This window comes from Protopterus annectens, chromosome 7.part0 (genome assembly GCF_019279795.1).
Source record: "Protopterus annectens isolate FY-2018-M chromosome 7.part0, PAN1.0, whole genome shotgun sequence".
Classification (NCBI taxonomy): domain Eukaryota; kingdom Metazoa; phylum Chordata; order Ceratodontiformes; family Protopteridae; genus Protopterus; species Protopterus annectens.
The window spans coordinates 36,403,590-36,426,318 of record NC_056739.1 but is presented as its reverse complement, the minus strand read 5'-3'; the positions used below and the strand labels follow the sequence as shown (position 1 = coordinate 36,426,318).

The 22,729-nt window shown below is 39.1% G+C and overlaps 1 protein-coding gene across 2 annotated transcripts in view; it reads left to right on the top strand.

Moving 5' to 3' along the window:
* CELSR2 (cadherin EGF LAG seven-pass G-type receptor 2) overlaps positions 1–22,729 on the top strand; it is a 1,401,203-nt gene that overhangs the window by 934,956 nt on the left and 443,518 nt on the right. For both annotated transcript variants that reach the window (XM_044076472.1, XM_044076471.1), the window contains exon 14: positions 9,087–9,207. In XM_044076472.1, coding sequence (XP_043932407.1) covers positions 9,087–9,207 — 121 coding nt within the window. The remainder of the gene's footprint in view (positions 1–9,086; positions 9,208–22,729) is intronic.

Here is a 22,729-nt window from a genome sequence, read left to right as displayed (position 1 = left end):
TTAGCGTTCAACTCTTTTTGGTTAGCTGAATTGCATTATTTGCTTTTAGTTTCTTCATTCTGCGAGGTGCTAGGCTGTTTAGGATATTTAGAAAAGCTGCATTGAATTAAATTACAGCATTCTGTAAGGGAAGGATTTTTAGGAAGTTCCAGTTAATAGAAGATAAAGTAGTAATGAACATTTCTGGGTTACACTTGGAAAGTTTTCTTGTTGATTTATAAATATGCTGTTTAACCGGATGTGTGAGATGTTTAGCAGTATAGACTGGGAGATGATCACTGAGCGAGTCTGACATTGTACCTGTGGTGGAGTATTTGCTAGGGTCTGACACTAGGATCCAGTGTAATAGAGAATGTGATGTCTTGCTGTAATGTGTGGAGCTATTGATTAGTTGTGTGAAACCATATAAGTTTATGCTAGTTGTAGGGGAGTTAGAGTTTATGTCCAACCAATTGACATTCACATCACCTAGTAGTAGATTTTCCTTGTGAAAATGTTAAGGATATTCAGTGTAGGATATCTTCCATGATAGCTGTATTGTCGCCAGTAGGGATATAAAGGACAGTAATGCGTATTTGTTTATAATTGTTTATCTTGAGGAAAGTAATACGAATGTGTGCTGAACTGAAGTTTGGTGTTGGTTTGCTGTGAGGGGAAGTGTGGTAGGTATTGGGAAATATTAAAGCAATACCACAACCTTTCCTCTTTGTATGGTCATTACAGATGATGTTATAGCCAGGAGGTATAACTTCAGAGTCATTTATGCTGGACTTAAACCAGATTTTAGTTACAAGAACATCGGGCTAATATTGGGTAATCCAGGGATGTAGTTCAGCAGTTTTATTTCTTATACGTCTGACATTTATTACAGAAAAACTTAGATCACCAGGCTTGGGGATTGGCTGTTGCTGGATTACAGAAGTATGTTGAACAGAATTGTCTTTGTGTTCATTGTGATAGGTGGGGCCAGGATTAGGGTGAATATCTCCTCCTAGAAGGATTTTAGTATATTGGCGAATGATACTTGCTTGTTTTTTGGACAGGATTCTTGCAGCTAATTTTGTTTTCGTTTGAGTTGAAGTGCAATTTATTACCCTATATTTGAAATAAAGGTAAGGGGCAATGTTAAATAGTTTTGGTACAATGTGTGGAGAGTGTAAAGAGGAAGTACAGTGCCACAGTAGGAGGAGAATAGAGGATAAACTGAAGAGTAGCATAATTAATTACAGGAAGTAGCAATGAAGAAGAAAACAAGAAGTTGCAGGACAGTAGGAGAGCCGATGATGACGGTTTCTGAAAGGGTAGAAGACGATAGGTAAGGAGAGGAGTATTTTCTATAAAAGAGGAGAGGTAGGTTGTCCTACTATCTTCTCTGGAATGTATGGAATAGATGGCTCTTTATTTTTATTATTTATTTACATTTGTTGACAGGGAATGTCCAACTGGACGCAGGTCCATTTTCAGCGGAGGCCCGGGGAGAAAAGCTCCACAAATTAAAATATTACAGACATAGTTACAGATGAAGAACATAGTACATTCAGTAGATAACTAGCATCTGTTCCATCCACGAAGTCATAGCAGATATTAACAATTGTTACAGTAAGAAGTTACTGCCATATAATAAGTAGACAGACATGGAAGTATCAGAGCTTGCTGTAATCAAAGGTAGTTTGTGGGGTGGAAGAGAGGTAGAGAGTAGATGGAGTGGGAGAAGTTAGAGGGGAGAGTTACAAGGGCATAGCCAGCATGTTTTTAGGTGCACTTTAAGTAAAGCTTTGAAGTGGGTGCATGATGGTAGAGAGGTTATTGTGGGGGGGAGGATGTTCCATAATTTGGCTATAGCACTGGAGAATAGTGCTTCTCCAGCAGTGTTATTGGCTCTAGTAACCTGTAATTGATTTTTCTTGTGGGATCGTAGTGGACTGGTGGTGAGATAGGGTTGGAGTAGATACTGGAGGGATGGGACCTTTAGAGGATGGTTAACCAGTTTGTGGGCGAGTGCGAGCTGATACCATTGAAGGAGGTGAGGGAGTTCTAGCCAGCCTAGTTCAGTAAGTGAGAGAGAGTGATGACTGTGGTAGGATGCCCCGGTGGCGAATTTGGCGATTTTGTTGTAGCAGGTCTCGACTTTATTTAGATTGCATTGCCTTAGGTTGGTATATATTGTAGAGGCATAAAGTAGGGTGGAGATAAGGTGCGAATTTGCAACTGAAATCGTAGCTGCTTTGGTGAGGAGTTGCTTATTTCTGTATAAGGTTCCTAGTTTTTGGTGGACTTTGTTTATGGTCATGGATATGTGAACGTCAAATTTGAGATTGTTGTCTATTCCAACTCCTAGCAATTTGGTGTGATGTGTTGGGTGGATAGTGGTGTTGTCTTTTGCTTTGATGTTAAAGTGAGAGTTGCTTTGAGTATGTTTGGTGGGTTCGAAGATGAGGAGTTTAGTTTTGTTTGGGTTGAGTATTAACTGGGCATCGGATAGCCAAGTTTCAACAGAGGAAAAGGCATCCTGTGTGACCTTTTGCAGTTCGGGTAGGGACTGGGCTGAGCAGATGATGGTTGAGTCATCTGCATATTGTATGAGTGTGCCATGTTTGGTGGCAGAGGCTAGATTATTGGTGAAAATAGAGAAGAGTAGGGGTCCAAGGATCCTTGGGGAACACCAATAGAAACAGGTAGTTGGGGAGATATGTCATTCTGCCATACAACGGATTGCTGGCGATCAGACAGGTAACTTTGAAACCAGTTGGTGACTGATTGAGAGAAGGATAGGTTATTGAGGACAGAGAGGAGTTGTTTGTGTGGGACCATGTCAAATGCTTTAGATAGGTCTAGGAAAGTAGCAGAGGAGAGATGGCCATTGTTTTTATGGTGAAGGATAGTGTTAGTAAAAGAGAGTAAGGCAGTGGTGGTGCTATGGTTTGGTCGGAAACCATGTTGACTATTAGAAAGGAGGTTGTTAGTAAGGAGGTAGTCTGAGATTTGAGAGTGAATGCATCTCTCTAGTATTTTGGAGAGTGAGATAGAATCGCTATGGGGCAGTAATTGGTTAGTTCTGTGAAGGGGAGTGATGTGTGATATTTTCCATATTAAAAGCTAGACTATAATGGTTTAGTGAAAACAAGAACAAATAAGGTTTGTTTGGGAAAAGAAAAGGATACAATGTGAAATAGGCACTATTAGGGGGGTGTGATTGTAAATGGATATAGTGCAAAGCAGTATGGGAGGAAGAAAGATAGTTGGGAATGGCATTAAACATTAAAAAGAGATAAAGAAGGAGAAAACAAGAAAGAAACATGTATGTATAGAAGTAGTAAGGTGACTTAGGAAGGACTTTGGAATAAGAGTCACAAGTGAAATGTGTGTGTAGGAAGTATAGTATTGGAGTAAGAGGGGGTAAGTGGAAATTTGTGGTAGAAGAACAAAGCAAAGCCGAGCGGGCTCCCACCCTCGGGTCAATTTATAGGTCAATATATATATCTCTGAGAGCAATCACTTTACAGTCAAAACAAAGCAATTAACCAAACGATGCAAATAAAACAAGTTTTCTGTCATTTCCTGAGACTAAATATCTGGCAGACACAGAACAGTCTATGGGTCAAGTAAAAGGAGACAGTGGCCAACTTAGTAAGGGGCCTTTCAGTCACAGACCAGGCATGTAAGCAGCAAGGCTCTTCATTTTAAAAACATGCTTACACAAAACAATGACAAACGTCTCTGCAAACTTGTAGGTGTAGGGCATTGTGACAGTGCTCCTACAATGCTGAGGTCAGATGTAGTGACCACAGGCTATGAAACAATGGCAAAAGTCTCTGTAAACTTGTAGGTGTAGGGCATTGTGACAGAGCTCCTGCAATATCAAGGTCAGATGTAGTGACCACAGGCTATGAAACAATGGCAAAAGTCTCTGTAAACTTGTAGGTGTAGGGCATTGTGACAGAGCTCCTGCAATATCAAGGTCAGATGTAGTGACCGCAGGCTATGAAACAATGACAAAAGTCTCAGTAAAGTTGTAAGTGTAAGGCGTTGTGACAGAGCTCCTGCAGTATCGAGGTCAAACTAAATATATATGTAATGTTACACATTTGCAGTTAGTTTTGATATTCTAAATACAGTAAACTCTCAGTTAACCTGAACTCAAGCAACCAGAAAAAAAAAATCGAATACAGTACAATTTTCATGAGTTGCACTTTCTGCCCCCCCACACACACACAAAAACATACCTTACATTTTTAGAGTTTGAGTTTTAAAAAGGAAGACAAGAATAAATTCCATCTCTCCCCAACCTAAGAACAAGTCAAGCCAAACAAATAGTATAGGATACAGTATTAGTCAGGCCTGTTTTTAATAGTAACTGTCAAGCAACCAGAAACTGCAGTTATCCGGTATCTACCAATCCCCATAGGTGCCGGTTAACTGAGAGTTTACTGTATCACAGTTATGGTCCTCAGAATTTTAGTGGGTACTCCTGGGAAAAAGCTGATATTTTCTCATGACTAAAGTGCCATTACTGCTTTGTTTCTTTCCCAGAGTCCCAGTCCAGCCCATTAACCGACCTAAGAGGCTTTCATGCCTGCAGTGGCACAGAAGAATGAAGTGCTACTAGTAGACACAGGGTACAGCAATGGGTGCGTCCTTTGCACCCATATATGCTGACTTATTCATGGGGTACCTGGAGGAACAGTTGATTTATAATGATACCTATAACATTTTTCTGGATGAGATAGATATTTGGAGGAGATTTTTGGATGATTGTTGGTTGGTATAGTGAGCGGACAAACAATATCTCTTGGAATTTGTAGAGTATCTGAATGATAAGTGGGGGATAGAATGTACTCTTAATTGTGATTCCAAACAAATTCATTTTTTGGATGTCACGATCATCAGGAATCCTGATGATACCCTTAGAATATAGGTCTTTAGGAAATATCCTCAATACAACTTGTTGCGTCTAGCCTTCATCCATACCACATCATCAAAAACATACCCAAATCTCAATTTTTATGTATCAAATGAATTTGTTCAATGCAGGATGACTATTAATCTTTTCAGCAAGATCTGTCCCGTAGATCTCAGGTCAGGGGTTACAAACAGAAGGATATTGTGTCTGCCAGTGTATGGGCCGCGAAACAAGATAGATCACAGTTGTTAGAGTGTAAAAATGTAACACCTAGAGATAACTCGGTACAATCAGGTTTGTAACGACGTTTAGACGTAACATCAACATGGTTAAGGACGTGGTTGCCCAAAATTGGAATATACTCTTGGCTAATGAAGACCTGTCCCAGATCTTAAACCCCAGGTGCCAGTTTTCTTTTCATAGGGGGCAAACACTGGGATCATATTTCTCACACTGTAAGCATGGTAGAAACTGGGGTCCTTCCGGCTATCAACTGATGATTACTGGGGATAAGTTGTTGGGTTCATTTCCATGTGGCCACTGTTCATTTTGTAAGGTCATGTATAAATCTAAATGTTTTTCTAGTAAGAACAACAGTCAGGTTTATGATATAAAATTCTTGGCTAACTGTGGTTCTGACTGGGTTATATATTTGGCCACATGCTCCTGTTCAGCGTTTTAATATAGGTCGGACGTCCCATCCCTTATGTATTCGCATCTCTGAACACTACAGTGATATCCGTAACAAGTGACTAACTAATGCTGTATATAGGCATTGGATTTCTTATAATTCTGCCAAATTTTATTTTGTAATTATTGACAAAATCCAGGGAGATAGAAGCAACAAACTTGGTTGGCATTCTATTCTAAATAAAAAAGAGAAAAGTTTGGATAATAAAGTTAGGGGGTCTTTTCACTCCTGGTCTTAATGACCAGTTATAATTGTGTGTGTAATAAAATTATTTACTTGCTTAATAAGGGAAATGATGTAACAGGATGAAGGATCCAATTTATTAATTATTTCAGGATATAAATGTATGTGTGGGGTTACTGCTCATATACTATTTTGTCACTGAAGAAGGCAAGAATGCCGAAACCAGTATGATTACGTTGGTGGGACTACGATAATTGATTAAATTACATGTGTGCTTGATACTCTATGGCGCTGGCTGCTTTTCTGAACTAACATTTGTTTTTTTGGCCACTTGCACCAGCCGTACTTGCAAGTGAGCTTCAGGAAACAGAATGATGAAGCCCGATGATCCAGGATCAAACAGCAACCCTTGAGGTGTAGATAAGTAGATAGGCAGGCAGTTGGAAAGAGTGGCTAAAGTCATTTCATCCACCCTGAAAGAGGGAGGCAGTTAGAATCCTTGCTGCCCAGTGGAGGCTGGGTGTCATAGCAACTGTGTCAGTAACAGTTAGCCCACGATGAGGAGGAGGTCTGCACACCAAACACTGTACACTTCAGCTGGCATCAGGCCTGAGCAGTAGTGTGCATGTCTGGGGAATTGTTATTATTGGCTGAAACTGTCAACTGACATAGGATGAAGGTGGGAGTTTACCTGTAAAACATCGACAGCTGCCTAGATAGGTTCATAGGTAGTTATTAGGAATGCAGCAGTCTTGGAGACCACTGGGGAGACTTGCTTGGCTGACTTTGTAAGCAGAACGGAGGATGATTTTCCTGTAGCTGGCTTTCTCCCTGAAGTAAATTAAATTGTGAGCGGGCTGTTGATTAGTAGGCAGTGGGGCTAAAAATAATATAAAAGTGGCCATACTATACTGGTGTGCACTATAAAAGCTTTGATACTTAACCAAGTAAATATTCATACAAAAGAATGTGGCACTCTTGTAGTGGACTGAGATGTGAGGAAAAGTGCTTTATAGCTTCCTCTGCTGCTTTGTCTTGTCCTACCCTTCCCATTCCGTGGTAGCAGTCTTAACCCTGTATGCTTGTCAGCTTTTCATTTACCAAAGCAAAACAGAGGCCAACTAAAAAAAGAATACAGTCCTGAACCACCCTTTAAAAGTGAATACTGAAAAGTGTGTTGATGGGTTTTGGACCTCAGAATTTCTGTTCCTTCCTACCGAGGGTGGGAGACCTTCCACCCAGTTAAGTTGATGTATTTAAGTTTATACATCAGTTTAAGCAGTGCACCTTGTTTAAAGCAGGAGTGGTATTAGGTGACCTGAGTCACAGTAGCAGGGATACCTCCACTGTTGGTCACCCCTCTGTCTTCTACCCTTTCGTTATGTTGCATTTGGCCTCCTAGCTTGCTACATTTACCTTCATGCAGTTTCTTCAGTTTCCTTTTATCTTAGTAGAATGTGACATTCTGCTTACTGCTATCATATTTCCCTCAAGGGTAGTTTTGGGGGATTTACCCTTTAAGCTGTCTCTTACTCATAAATTCGCTCATATTTAATATTTTGCAACCTTTCACACGTGAAACATTTTCTGCAGCAGAAAGTAGGTGTCAATTTTTTCTTCACCTGTTTGTCGTTGGAGATGAAAAATCAGTGCCATCATGAGATATTAATTTAGGCTCATTCTGGTGATGTCTCCATACCTCTCAACCTCTTAGAACAAGAAATCTGGACAAAGCCTAAAATAATGGTGGGACAAAAGACCAAAAACAGGGACAGATTTTAAATATTGGTCTTATTATCTTAGAATCTTGCTAGAATAACAGCATTTGTGGTAGTATGAAGTCTTAAATTCAAATGTACGCCATTATTTAGTGACTTTAATCCTCAAGAATTTGCCAGAAAACCACAAATTGTATGAGAAACAGACCAAAATTATGAGGGAAAAATCTGGACAGTTGAGAGGTATGGCTGTCCCATTCCCCTTGATTTCTTAGCTTCGTTGCCACGGTGACAGCATCATGGTATTGGACAGGATTAGCCATTCCCCAAAAGGAGACCACGTTTTGGTTTATTTTAAATCCTGCTTCTGCCTGTCCAAGGTGTGCTGAATTGCTTCCACACTTTAGTCAATTGAGTTCTGCTTTGCTGCCAGCCTTGCTGACACAGATTTTCACAATTGCTTAAACTGCAGTGTTTATTGTAAATCCCTCCTTCTACCTTTAGATTGCTGTGGTGTGCTCCCTGCATACACACTCACAAGCACACACATGCACAGACACGCACACACACCCACACACACACACACACACACACACACACACACACACACACACACACACACACAGAGATAACATTTTTCATTTCAGAAGCGTACCTCTCAACTGTCCCTGATTTAGCCTAATATTTCTACTGTTATTGTGTCTTTCGGCTTTTCCCGGTTTGGGGTCGCTACAGCGGAACTCCGGTCCGCTAATGATTGGCAGTAGATTTTTACATGCCGAGTTGCCGGCCCTAACACACAACCTTCAACAAAGGTACACCCATTCACGCATGTCTCCACACAGAAGACGCTCTAGCTGAGAATCGAACAGGACATCGTCTTACTGTGAGGCGACAGTGCTACCGCAGTCCTAGTATTTCTACCGTGTCCCTCATAAAATGTTTAATTTAAATTCCTGAGGATTGCATTCAGTTAGTACTGCTAGCTGTTAGAGTTTTATACTCCTTATTGTTCAAAAAATTACTGTTGATGTAAGACTCTTCTGTTAACTTTAAGTGAATCAGAGTATTTTTAAAATTATCCCTCATGTTGGGCTTTTGTCCCACCACTGTTTTTGGCTTTGTACAGAATTTTTGAGCAAAGAAGTTGAGACGTGGTGGGAGGTCTTCTGTTACAACACCTCAGTAAACTCTAAACTGCATTCCAAAAACTAGTCCAAACTGGAAAACAGTCTCCAGCAAATGTGTACCCCCCCCCTTTCAAGTTCAACCCTCACATTCCACAGAACCATTAGTTCAGAGAGAAAAGTATATACACATTAATGATGCAAAAATCAGGCAGACAAAAAAATCTACAGTGAAAAGTAAACGGTCCCAAAAGTAACAAGAACACTGTTTTGTCTGTTATTTCATGGATTCCATTCCCAAGGCTTCCCTGCGTAGGGACCCTGGCTAGTTAAACAATCTGTAAATTAATTTCTAGGATATTTTTTATACCTGTCAGGCTTTTGAAGGTAATGTAATTAGTAAAAGGTATCCCCATATTGGAAAATGTGTTCTAATACTTGATGTTTGACTGTTTGTTTCCCTGTAGGATTGACCAGCCCTGCCCGCGTGCATGGTGGGGTCACCCCATGTGTGGCCCCTGCAACTGTGATACCAGCAAAGGCTTTGATTCTGACTGCAACAAAACAAATGGAGCATGTCGATGTAAGGTGAGACCACATCTGCATTATTGTTGTTGGGAAGGGTGGGAAAATGTATGTTAAACTCTGTGGGCAGAAAGCGTCAGATGGATAGCTATGGAAGTGTTCTCAGCTGACAGTTATTTGTCCCAAGAAAGTTCACATCCTTGAGCAGATGCATGGAGAACTTGTGCAGAAAAATAGTGACTAAAACACAAAATAAAGTTTAGACAGAAAATATTTATAGACCTCTGTTGTTAAAAGCACCATGGAAGATGTTTAAATACAATTAACTTCACAATGCCATTACTTTTGCTAGGCTGGCTGTCTTCTTAATGCAAGAAGCCTGAAGGGCTATGAAAATGAAAGAAGGCTAGTAAATGTAGCCAACGTAGCCACTATGTAGAACCGGACAAGGGAATGTCTGACATTACATTTTCTACACACAAAGACCCCAGGCTAAGGTTACGTTTGGTTAGTAATGTTATGCAAGTTTGTTTTATGCAGATGCTGTTTTGCATGGAAAGGAATGGAACTGAAACATGCATCCTGCAGCAGCATCAGAAAAAAAAAACAGTCTGCGGTCGTTTTTTGTTTGGTTTTAAGCTCATCAAGTGTGGGGAATAAAGGACAATAGAAGTCAGCATTCTAGCAAAGTCTTCGTGGTTCTTACAAATGAGAATTGTTTGAAATGTTTAAAATAAAACAGTTGTTACACATTAGGGTGTGTTTTTAAAACTGTGGTTTCCTTTTGTGTAGCATCTGGGTATTTTGGGAGGCACCTAGTTTACAAAAAGTAATTTTTTTACAAAGTGTTGACCATGAACATGAGCAGGTCACAAAGAGACCAGTAAAAGAGATGCACAGTGATATGCTGTCATGAAATGTCTTATGTTACAGTGTCCTAGTTTAAGGATTCCCAGAACATTCACGGCACCTGGAAATTAAATATAGTATTATCTGCAAGTTTTGTTTGTTGGAAACGTCTGTCCAGTCTTTGTAACCCTGGGTCATTGTGAGTAGTGCATAAGACTGCCATGCAAGTGGTCAATCTTTGGGACTGTATTGAGTAGTGGATATTATGCTTTGTTGTCAAAAGGAGAGCCTGGTGGTTATTATATCAGTACTGCAGCAGTCATTAGAATCCTACACCAGTTCACTTTTAGGTAAGAAGGGATTCTGTTTTTCTCACGCTACATATTTGATAAGTGCACTGCTCTAGTAAATCCCTTAGGATTTCTGTTTCTCTCTGAGCCCTTTAGCTTGCTCTTTAGCCAGTCTTTTGCCAATACATCTGTTAGCTGGAAGAGGAGTAGCAGTGGAAATGCTTATTTTAGGGACCAACACTTCATTCTTACTCCCCATCCGTGGAATTTGAAGATTATGGCTGTATAACTTTCCATTGTTAATTCCAGAACTTTTGTCGTGTACTCCTCCATACCCAGTTCTTTGACATGCCACTTTTAAGGAGCACACACTCATGTTATTAGTCACCTCTTTTTGCCATGAGCTCTTTGATCTCTGATTGTCTGGTTCCTTCCAGGTGATTTACATAGAATGATAAGTATCCAATTGGCTTTATATTGTTATTATATTGCCTGTTGCAATTACTGGTACTGGGTTTGACTAGAAAACTTGTTTGATTCTTGGAAGTTCTGCAGAAAGATTTCCATTTATAGTGTCTTTTCTTTAGTTGAGCACCAGGAATTCCTCTTCTGAGCACTGCACTATTTTTACAAAATCTGCTTTAGTTAGTTAGGCTCAAAATCATAAGGTCTATTTAGAGCAGAAAAAGAAATAAATTACATGCCCTGGTCTACATCATTCTTCCATCATCTAGCAAGCAGGCCACTTTTGGCCAGCTTTAAAGAAAGACACCAGAGATGGAACAGCCCAAGAAAATTTCCATTAAATATTCATCTGACAGACACTTTGGAAACTTCATCTGACCTGCGGACACCTGCTGACCTCAGTGCCTTTTGCTCCTGTCAGGTGCAGAGTCCCACTCTATCTTGAACCTTGTAGAAGTAGTGAATGGGGTTCAGAGATTGTCTGCTGCTTGGAAGACCAGCAGAGGGGGTACAAGGAATCCATAGCAGATATTGGCATCCACAAAGAGTACCCCCTGTGCTTCTGCCATTTGAAGATGCCTTTGAATCAGCATCTCTCAGCCCATCTTCAGACACTTGCTCCTAAGGAAGGAAACTGATACTGTAGGGTATAGGAAGAAGATCCGTATTTCTATAGAAGGTCTGTGGCTGACTTGGTGTAGGTGGAGGTCACCTGAGGACCTAAATCTTTTCATATCTAACTATACTGCCTGTCAATAAAGACAGCAGAATCCTGAACCATTTCAGCAACAAGGTGTGTGCCTCTGCCAGTTCAGTTTTCAGAAGAGTTAATTGCAGATGGATGTAATGCAATACCAAGGGGAGATGCATATGCTAGTTCAAACTATAGCTTTACACGACCTGGATAAAAACTTAAAAATAACCAAGTAAGCAAGACCAGCCACATGCTGGTCCAAGTACTATGTGATACATAGTGACCAGCAGCCATCAGGGCATTCCCAAGAAGGGTTTGCTTATGCAAGACTGTAGCCTCTGCTTGAAGATGTAAAACGACAGATTCTAGATGCTCTCTAGGATAAGGATCTGCCTTTGGACCATCTTCACGAGAGGTTCTCAAATACTAAGGTAAAATAAAAGAAAAAAGATGGAGTCAGTAAAACAGCTTTTCACCCTCCTGTCTGAATTAGCATAATATGTGCAGGTCAGCAGCTGCCCTTTTATGGAAAGCAGAGCAGACCAGTTTAAATGGAGGAAAGGTTTCAAAAGAAGGGGACAGGAGGTTACCGCAATAAAGGGGCAGGGGTATAAAATCCCCTAATGGCCAAGAGTCTGCTGGTCATTACTGATTATGTTCTTCTTAAACACCCTCCACCCTTTTTCTTTCTTCAGTCCGTTTGGCCCCCAAGCAGGGGGGACCCACTAAAATGCTTACAAGGTGGAGTTTCATCTGTTTCTACACATCCTTATCTAACATAACGGAAGCCTTTTTAATCCGTACATCTAAATACTTTATCTTATTATGTTCCCGTATAATCCGTACATCTAAATACTTCATCTTATTATGTTCCCGTAAATGTGGGCATTGCTGAACCATTTTATGCGTAGGTACACAGTTTACTGCTGTAGCCTTTGTTTTATTTTCATTGATTTTATATCGTGAAAAGGCACAAAAACTATCTCATTCATATATATGTAGGTATATATGAGTCTGCTTTGGTAAACCAAATTTACGCTTACCTGAATTACAGAACCTGGAAATGACAACACCGAACTTTCAGTAAACTGAACCTAAACATCACTGATTTTTTTTTTTACAGGGAACATCGACACTTGGCCAACATGGGGAAATTTGCCTTTTTCCCCACTGTAGTGCGATCCTGGACTTGGTATATTTAGTTGGGGGGAGTGTAGCCCCCCACCTGGGTGGGTTTGACATATTTTTGTGTGTTATTCTGTTAAATGTTAGCCAAGTGTCTTCTTTTCCTGTAAAAAACTTCGGTAACGTAAACGTTTGTTTGGGTTATTGCAGATGTTCTTCATCTCACATTGCTGCAGTCCTGACACTTGGGTAGTCCGCTGTCCCAGTCGGCCCGAATACCAAAGTATAAGGCTGACGTCGGTCAAGGCGCATTAGTCTGACGTCAGGACGTCAGGGTACAAATGCGCATGACCGACGTCATATCCTCAGTCTTTTTTGCCGCATGGTCCGATGCAGAAGCAGTGTTGCAAGTGCAGGTTGGCGTTCTGAGATTTTCCGAAGTCGGAGTTTCAGACCGAATCAAAGTTGGCTGGTACCCGTTGGGGAATATTTTGGTTTTTTCTTGCCTCAGTATTTTACCGGATGTCAGAAAAAGTGAATAACTGTATTTCTTGTGGGAAACAGATACCTCATAGGGATTACCATACCTTGTGTATACCTTGTTTAGGGCCTGAGCACGACGTTGTTGGCTGTCGCTCTTGTGCTAGATTTAACAAACGCACTATTAAGAGAAGATTAGATTGTGCCAGGTTAGTTTTTGGCAAGCGGTGTAATTATAAAATGCCGCCGGATTCTCCCACGCCCGCTTCGTCTAAAAAGCGCAAGGACAAAGCAGCAAAGCCTCGGTTGGAAGAACCGTCCGTCCCTGACGCCGATTCTTTAGAGGGCTCGGTGGAGCCGGAGGTTCAGCCACAAGTTTCTTTGGAGTCCCAGGGAGAGACTTTATTATTGCAAGATGTGCCTCTCAGGAGGTAGGCCAGGCTGAAGGGCTTCTCAGGTAGCTGTTCTTCCCTCCCTTCCTAAGGGGTTAGGCCCTCCCTTCTGTTTCCAAGGCTTCTCCCAGGGCAGGCCAGGTTTTGTTTCAGGTGTTACCCTAGTTCTTCAGGGTCTGTGCCTAAGAAGCATATGCTTAAAATGGCAGAAGATTTGATTACTATGATTAGAGGTTCTATGCCCCTCCTGATAAGAGGCCTAGAGTGGAACCTGAGCTTGGAAGTTTTGAGCAGTGTTCGGATGCTTCTGAGTCTTCGGCTGAAGACTTGCAGGAGTATTCTCCTTACTCTGATTCTGATGTAGATGATTCTACTCCTTCTGCTTCTCCTCCTGAGGATTTTTCTTTTCAGAGACTCTTCATTCCATGAGGGAGCATTTTAAATGGGAAGGTCAGGATTTCTCTGATTCCAGGAAAAGGCTTAGGGAATTTTTGTTTCTACCCCAGCATAGGCCTTTAGCTATACCTCCTGTTCTGGATGTGGTGGAGGATGTTTTTGCAGAGGCCTCTGAACCCTGATTCTTTGCCTCCTGCTCCTGTTAAACCGGATAGATATTATAGGGTGCCTGAAGCTCATAAGTATCTTTTTAAGAGTCCTAGGGCAGACCCAGAAACTGTTTCTCACCGCCCTAAAGGTGTTAAGGCTTCTGTTGTTAAAAATCCTGTCCCTCCAGATAAAGAGGCAAGGGCTTTGGATAGATGGGGAAAGAAAGTGTATACTTCTTCCACTTTGGCCATGAGAGCTTTGAATTGCCAGTTTCACATGTTGAAATACCAAAATTATCTCCTTTCACAATTAAAGTCTAAGGTAGATGCTTTGGCGGAAGGTATTGAGTGTAAAGAATTGCAGGATTTAGTTCATGTTTCTGAACAGGTGGGTAAGCATTCTTTGCAATGTGGTTTTGATGCTGTACAGGCCTCTTCGAGGGTGGCTGCCACTGGTTCGGTTCTTCGCAGGCATGCCTGGCTGAGGGATCAGAATTTAGCTGAGCATGTTAAGACAAGGATATTAGATGCTCCTTTACAATCTGATGTGTTGTTTGGTTCGCCTGTGGAAGCAGTTCTAAAGAAAATGGAAGACAAGGCTAAGTCTATGCAGACTGTTAAAGATTTTTGCAGGTTCAGCCTCCAAGTTTTTTTTTTTTTTTTTTTTTTTTTTTTTTTTTTTTTTTTTTTTTTTTTTTTTTTTTTTTTTTTTTTTTTTTTTTTTTTTTTTTTTTTTTTTTTTTTTTTTTTTTTTTTTTTTTTTTTTTTTTTTTTTTTTTTTTTTTTTTTTTTTTTTTTTTTTTTTTTTTTTTTTTTTTTTTTTTTTTTTTTTTTTTTTTTTTTTTTTTTTTTTTTTTTTTTTTTTTTTTTTTTTTTTTTTTTTTTTTTTTTTTTTTTTTTTTTTTTTTTTTTTTTTTTTTTTTTTTTTTTTTTTTTTTTTTTTTTTTTTTTTTTTTTTTTTTTTTTTTTTTTTTTTTTTTTTTTTTTTTTTTTTTTTTTTTTTTTTTTTTTTTTTTTTTTTTTTTTTTTTTTTTTTTTTTTTTTTTTTTTTTTTTTTTTTTTTTTTTTTTTTTTTTTTTTTTTTTTTTTTTTTTTTTTTTTTTTTTTTTTTTTTTTTTTTTTTTTTTTTTTTTTTTTTTTTTTTTTTTTTTTTTTTTTTTTTTTTTTTTTTTTTTTTTTTTTTTTTTTTTTTTTTTTTTTTTTTTTTTTTTTTTTTTTTTTTTTTTTTTTTTTTTTTTTTTTTTTTTTTTTTTTTTTTTTTTTTTTTTTTTTTTTTTTTTTTTTTTTTTTTTGGAAATTTTTTTTTGTTTTTTGAATTTTTGGGAAAGGGGTTGGTTGGTTTTGTTTTGGGTCTTTTTTTGGGGTTTTTCTGCCATCGGGGAAAAAAGGACGGGGTTTTGGGGTTGGATTTTCCCTTGGTCAGAGCCTGGTGGATTTATTATATCAGTACTGCAGGAGTCATTAGAATCCTACACCAGTTCACTTTTAGGTAAGAAGGGATTCTGTTTTTCTCACGCTACATATTTGATAAGTGCACTGCTCTAGTAAATCCCTTAGGATTTCTGTTTCTCTCTGAGCCCTTTAGCTTGCTCTTTAGCCAGTCTTTTGCCAATACATCTGTTAGCTGGAAGAGGAGTAGCAGTGGAAATGCTTATTTTAGGGACCATCACTTCATTCTTACTCCCCATCCATGGGATTTGAAGATTATGGCTGTATAACTTTCCATTGTTACTTCCAGAACTTTTGTCGTGTACTCCTCCATACCCAGTTCTTTGACATGCCACTTTTAAGGAGCACACACTCATGTTATTAGTCACCTCTTTTTGCCATGAAAAAACAGTCAGCTCTTTGATCTCTGATTGTCTGGTTCATTCCAGATAATTTACATAGAATGATAAGTATCCAATTGGCTTTATATTGTTATTGTATTGCCTGTTGCAATTACTGGTACTGGGTTTGACTAGAAAACTTGTTTGATTCTTGGAAGTTCTGCAGAAAGATTTCCATTTATAGTGTCTTTTCTTTAGTTGAGCACCAGGAATTCCTCTTCTGAGCACTGCACTATTTTTACAAAATCTGCTTTAGTTAGTTAGGCTCAAAATCATAAGGTCTATTTAGAGCAGAAAAAGAAATAAATGACATGCCCTAGTCTACATCATTCTTCCATCATTTAGCAAGCAGGCCACTTTTGGCCAGCTTTAAAGAAAGACACCAGAGATGGAACAGCCCAAGAAAATTTCCATTAAATATTCATCTGACAGACACTTTGGAAACTTCATCTGACCTGCGGACACCTGCTGACCTCCGTGCCTTTTGCTCCTGTCAGGTGCAGAGTCCCACTCTATCTTGAACCTTGTAGAAGTAGTGAATGGGGTTCAGAGATTGTCTGCTGCTTGGAAGACCAGAAGAGGGGGTACAAGGAATCCATAGCAGATATTGGCATCCACAAAGAGTACACCCTGTGCTTCTGCCATTTGAAGATGCCTTTGAATCAGCATCTCTCAGCCCATCTTCACTGACACTTGCTCCTAAGGAAGGAAACCGATACTGTAGGGTATAGGAAGAAGATATGTATTTCTATAGAAGGTCTGTGGCTGACTTGGTGTAGGTGGAGGTCACCTGAGGACCTAAATCTTTTCATGTCTAACTATACTGCCTGTCAATAAAGACAGCAGAATCCTGAACCATTTCAGCAACAAGGTGTGTGCCTCTGCCAGTTCAGTTTTCAGAAGAGTTAATTGCAGATGGATGTAATGCAATACCAAGGGGAGATGCATATGCTAGTTCAAACTATAGCTTTACTCGACCTGGATAAAAACTTAAAAATAACCAAGTAAGCAAGACCACCCACATGCTGGTCCAAATACTATGTGATACATAGTGACCAGCAGCCATCAGGGCATTCCCAAGAAGGGTTTGCTAATGCAAGACTGTAGCCTCTGCTTGAAGATGTAAAACGACAGATTCTAGATGCTCTCTAGGATAAGGACCTGCCTTTGGACCATCTTCACGAGAAGTTCTCAAATGCTAAGGTAAAATAAAAGAAAAAAGATGGAGTCAGTAAAACAACTTTTCACCCTCCTGTCTGAATTAGCATAATATGTGCAGGTCAGCAGCTGCCCTTTTATGAAAGCAGACCAGAGCAGACCAGTTTAAGTGGAGGAAAGGTTTCAAAAGAAGGGGGCAGGAGGTTACTGCAATAAAGGGGCGGGGGTATAAAATCCCCTAATGGCCAAGAGTCTGCTGGTCATTACTGATTATGTTCTTCTTAAACACCCTCCACCCTTTTTCTTTCTTCAGTCCGTTTGGCCCCCAAGCAGGGGGACCCACTAAAATGCTTACAAGGTGGAGTTTCATCTGTTTCTACACATCCTTATCTAACATAATGGAAGCCTTTTTAATCTGTACATCTAAATACTTCATCTTATTATGTTCCCGTATAATCCGTACATCTAAATACTTCATCTTATTATGTTCCCGCAAATGTGGGCATTGCTGAACCATTTTATGCGTAGGTGCACAGTTTACTGCTGTAGCCCTTGTTTTATTTTCATTGATTTTATATTGTGAAAAGGCACAAAAACTCTCTCATTCATATATATGTAGGTATATATGAGTCTGCTTTGGTAAACCAAATTTACGCTTACCTGAATTGCAGATCCTGGAAATGACAACACCAAACTTTCAGTAAACTGAACCTGAACATCACTGATTTTTTTTTACAGGGAACATCGACACCTGGCCAACATGGGGAAATTTGCCTTTTTCCCCACTGTAGTGCGATCCTGGACTTGGTATATTTAGTTGGGGGGAGTGTAGCCCCCCACCTGGGTGGGTTTGACATATTTTTGTGTGTTATTCTGTTAAATGTTAGCCAAGTGTCTTCTTTTCCTGTAAAAAAACTTCGGTAACGTAAAGGTTTGTTTGGGTTATTGCAATGTTGGTGTTGTCATCTTGGTAACCTGCAGTTTGGGTAAGTGTAAATTCGGTCTACCAAAGGAGACCCATATATATATATATATATATATATATATATATATATATATATATATATTTAAAATATGTGTGTGTGTATGGGTTCCCTTCAAAACATCTAAAACCCATAACATCTAATTTCATAACATTGAGACCAGAACATCTAAAACCCATAACATTAAATTTCGTAACATTTAACAGTACAAATCATATGATAATAACAGTTTACCTTCATATGTGCGTTTTGCACACAGGTGAACAGCAGATGTTTGAAAGGACGTTTACAAAGTTTGCAAACGGCGAACGCAAAATGCTTTGAATCTGCAATGAGCGATTGCACAGTGACATTTGCTCATTGCATATTCACCATTTTGGGGCAGATTGCACTATAGTGGGGATCGGAAAACGGAAGCTTTCCCCACTGTAGTGCAATCTCGGAGTTAGTATATTAAAGAAGGGGGGCGTGGGGGGCTTGCCCCCCTGCATTACACTTCATTACACTATGTATTTGACTTTTGTGTTTGAAAATCAGCGAATCCGCTTTTCGATTTGTTGATTTTCGAACATTGGAAACTGTCGCGATTTTGAGTTTCGTGTTTACGATTCGCTCATATGACCAATCACATGAGTGATTTTCGTCCATGTAATGGTAAACCGATAATAACATCCCCTCCACATATAGCGACATATAGTGACACCAAACTACTAAACACACTTACTACGTTTCTGTAGAGGACCTTGATACAGTGGGGTTAGGAAATTAACTTTTTTCCATGGTAGTGCGATCTTGGAATTGGTATATTTAATTCACGGGGAGTGTAGGGGGTGCAGGCGAGCTTGCCCCCTGCAGAAACGTAGTAAAATGTGTGTTTGGTAGTTTGGTGTCGTTATATGTGGAGGGGATGTTATTTTCTTTTGAATTGAAGTGTTAGATGTTATGAAATCCGATATTATGGGTTTTAGATGTTCTTGTCTCATTGCTATGAAATTAGATGTTATGGGTTTTAGATGTTTCATATAGATATATATATATATATATATATATATATATATATGTGTGTGTGTGTGTGTGTGTTTACTGGAGTAGTGCACTGATCTCAGTGGACCATTTCCAGGCACAGCCCAGGTGAGTAAGATCACAAAAGAAATGAAGAAAGCATATTTACAGATGCAAGGATATGTTAACAAAGCATATACATATTTACAGACGCAAGGATATGTTAACAAAACATATACATATTTACAGACGCAAGGATATGTTAACAAAACATATACATATTTACAGACGCAAGGATATGTTAACAAAACATATACATATTTACAGATGTAAAGCATATGTTAACAAAACATATACATATTTACAGACGCAAGGATATTTTAACAAAACATGTACATATTTACATATGCAAGGATATGTTAACAAAACATGTACATATTTACAGACGCAAGGATATTTTAACAAAACATATACATATTTACAGACGCAAGGATATGTTAACAAAACATATACATATTTACAGATGCAAGGATATGTTAACAAAACATATACATATTTACAGACGCAAGGATATGTTAACAAAACATATACATATTTACAGATGCAAGGATATGTTAACAAAACATATGCATATTTACAGATGCAAGGATATGTTAACAAAACATATACATATTTACATATGCAAGGATATGTTAACAAAACATATGCATATTTACAGATGCAAGGATATGTTAACAAAACATATGCATATTTACATATGCAAGAATACGCTACAACATTTAGTTTAAGAAGCAGTTTTAATGTCAAAACGTGGATGGAAAATGGAATCAAGCTTAGCAGAGCTTTGTGGATAAGATGTAGCCATAATGACTGAGATGGCTTACACTATGAGGGGTAATAATGTTCTACAACACAGTAATCTGTTCTGTTCATTTAATTTATGGTTTGGAATATCAGACTTCTTTTTGCAGGCAATGCTAGTAGCTGGTTGTCTGAGATTGCAGTAGAACAGGGAGTGGAATTTTGCCCTTTCCTAGTTGTAATGTGATCTTGGAGTTGGTATACATAATTTGCAGGGGGTCTTTCCCCCTTGTATCAAAGATGTTTAAACTTTGTTTGTTGTTGATATTTTTGTGTGATCTTGTGGGATCAGTCTGTTGAGATTCAAACATTTGAGTGTTTGATATTTTAACATAGATCCGCCAAGATATCATTTTTCTGGATTTATCAAGTGCACCATATTATCATCTGCAAATAGGATTGATTTTTCTGGAGCACCATGCCAGTTATATCCTTGAGTTTTGTGAGTCCCTTATTTTCTTTGCCAATGGCTCTAAGTATAAGGCAGCTGACAAATGGGAAAGAGGACACCCCTGCCTGGTTCCTCTGTTCAAATACAGCTTCTCAGAGAAGAACCCTCCTACTTTAATTCTTGCCACCAATCCATCAAATGTCCTTCTAAATAACCCCATTATTCTATCAGGAAATGCAAATGCTGACATTGCCCTACTCATAAAATCCCAGCTAACTCTTACTGAATGCCTTCTCTGCATGAAGACCCACCAACAACGACAGTGTCTTCTTGTACTCTGCTTCCCTCTGGGTCATCATTGTTCGACTAATGTTGTCAAATGCTTGACTCCCTTCCACAAAACCACATTGTTCTTTATCTTCCAGATTTGGTAATACCTGAGCCGTTCTCTTAGTGTATGGTAAAAGTAAGTTGGCTTTTAGACCATTCCGCTGCTCCCACAAAAGAAGGGAGTACTATCTTTCATCTTTTGGATGTGCATAGGAACCTCAGGTATAACATTACCAGATATGTGGACAAACCAGCTGTTTTCTAGGCTAAGTATATACGGCCATCATCAAGCAGACACTTTCCAAGTAGCTGGAGAGCTGTGTTTGTGTTTTTATAATTCCAGCAGCAAGTGTTTGAATATCCCAGTCAGGGTGCAGTTTGATAGGAGAACAGACATCACCTCTGCATTCTTCAGAAGTGCGGCAGGTCAGACCATTTGTGAAGCATCTGCATGGACATCCATCCATATGTCTTCCAGGCACTACAAACTAGGCATCTAGTGCCAGAAATTGTTGAGTTTTCCCTCTGCCATTCTGCAAGGTATGATTTAGTGCCCCTCTAAAGAGTACCTGCTGTGGATGAGAAATAGAGACATGATTTAGTGCCTCTCGGAAGAGTCCCCTCCTGTGGATAAGAAATAGAGGCAGAGGTGTCCTCTTTCCCATTTGTTATTTGCACTGTATTTAGAGCCAGTGGCAAAGAAAATAAGGGACTTAGAAAATCAAGGATACATTTGGTATGGTAGTTAAGAAAAGCTGACTTTATTTCCTGATGATATTGTCTTGTAGCTGATAAAACCAGGAAATAACATGCCAGTGTTGTGGAACATTCTGAGACAATTTGAAGTTTTTTGGGGGGATATGAAACTAATGAAGACAAACCTAATGTTGTAGCTGTAAACTATGTACCTGTTTATGAAGTAGTTAATCAGAACTCATATTTATGGGCACACAGTAAAATGAATTATTCAGGAATATGGGTTACATTGGTTGTGTTAAGGCAGGTAAGGATATGTGGGAAGAGGCTAAACAAAAGATAATACAAAAACTGAAAAACTGGAGGCTCATGTTTATGGGTATGGATAGCAAGATACAAGCAGTGAAAATAGCTTTAGTCCTTTTATTTTTATGTATAGATTAGTCATATTTTTATCAATCAGAGACATTGTGAACAGTAACTAAGAGGTGAAGGAATTTATCTGGGAGAGGGGCAGAGGGCAAGGGTCACGTGGGATAACTTCAACCTTCCAGTAGAACAAGGTGTTTTAGGATTGCCTTATTTAAAGGGATATTTTAGAGCTACAAGGTTAAGGCTCCTATACATAACACAAGCAGAAGGTTATAATTCATTGTGGAGAGGGCTGATGGTGAAGCAGGGTGAAATTCAAGAAATAAAGACAAAGTTGGAGTTTGGATGCAAATCCTTAAGGAGAATAACAGCTATACAGAATATTATATTCATAAAGTAGCGGAAAGTATTGCAAGAACTAAGCCAACATGAGAATGGAGAAAGGAGATTTTGCAGATAGGGATGACTGAAATTAGGAGTACAGAGAATACGTAAGAGAGGGGCTGGAATTTACTGGAGGAAGATGACAAAGGAAACAATCTACTGAGAGCATATAACTAGAGATGGAAAAGTAGTAAAATGGGAAGAGGCCAAGAATTCATTAGGACTGGAGGCTAAAGGTTGCCTTCCCGATCAAGGATTGATGTCGGAGTATAAGCAAAGAGAAAGAGCTAGAGGGGATCCTAAGTGAAAGACCAGCACTGGTATACTTTTTAGTAGAATCTGCAACAGAAGCTCCTTTAAAAAAAGGGATAATTAGTAGGGCATGTAAAATACAACACTAGAACTGTAGGAGTCAATCAGAGGATGATGGAAAAGATTGAGAAGAGAGACTGGATAATCATTTCCCAAGGAGACAATGGGAGGACAATGTGGTCCCAAATATGCACCAAAGTCTCAGTATTTGCTTGGAAGTGTTTCTGTAAGTATTTTTATACCCCGACTCCAGACTCCAAGGAATTATTCCTCTGGTAGGTAGCAATTGCTGGAGGTTTGATAGGGAAGAAAGAGATAACTTGAAAACATATGTTTCGAGAGTGTAATGATGTGGCAGACTTTTTAAAAATTCCCTGCAGAGTACTGTGCCAGAAATATTGGGTGAGCAAATGGGTATAACTGAGGA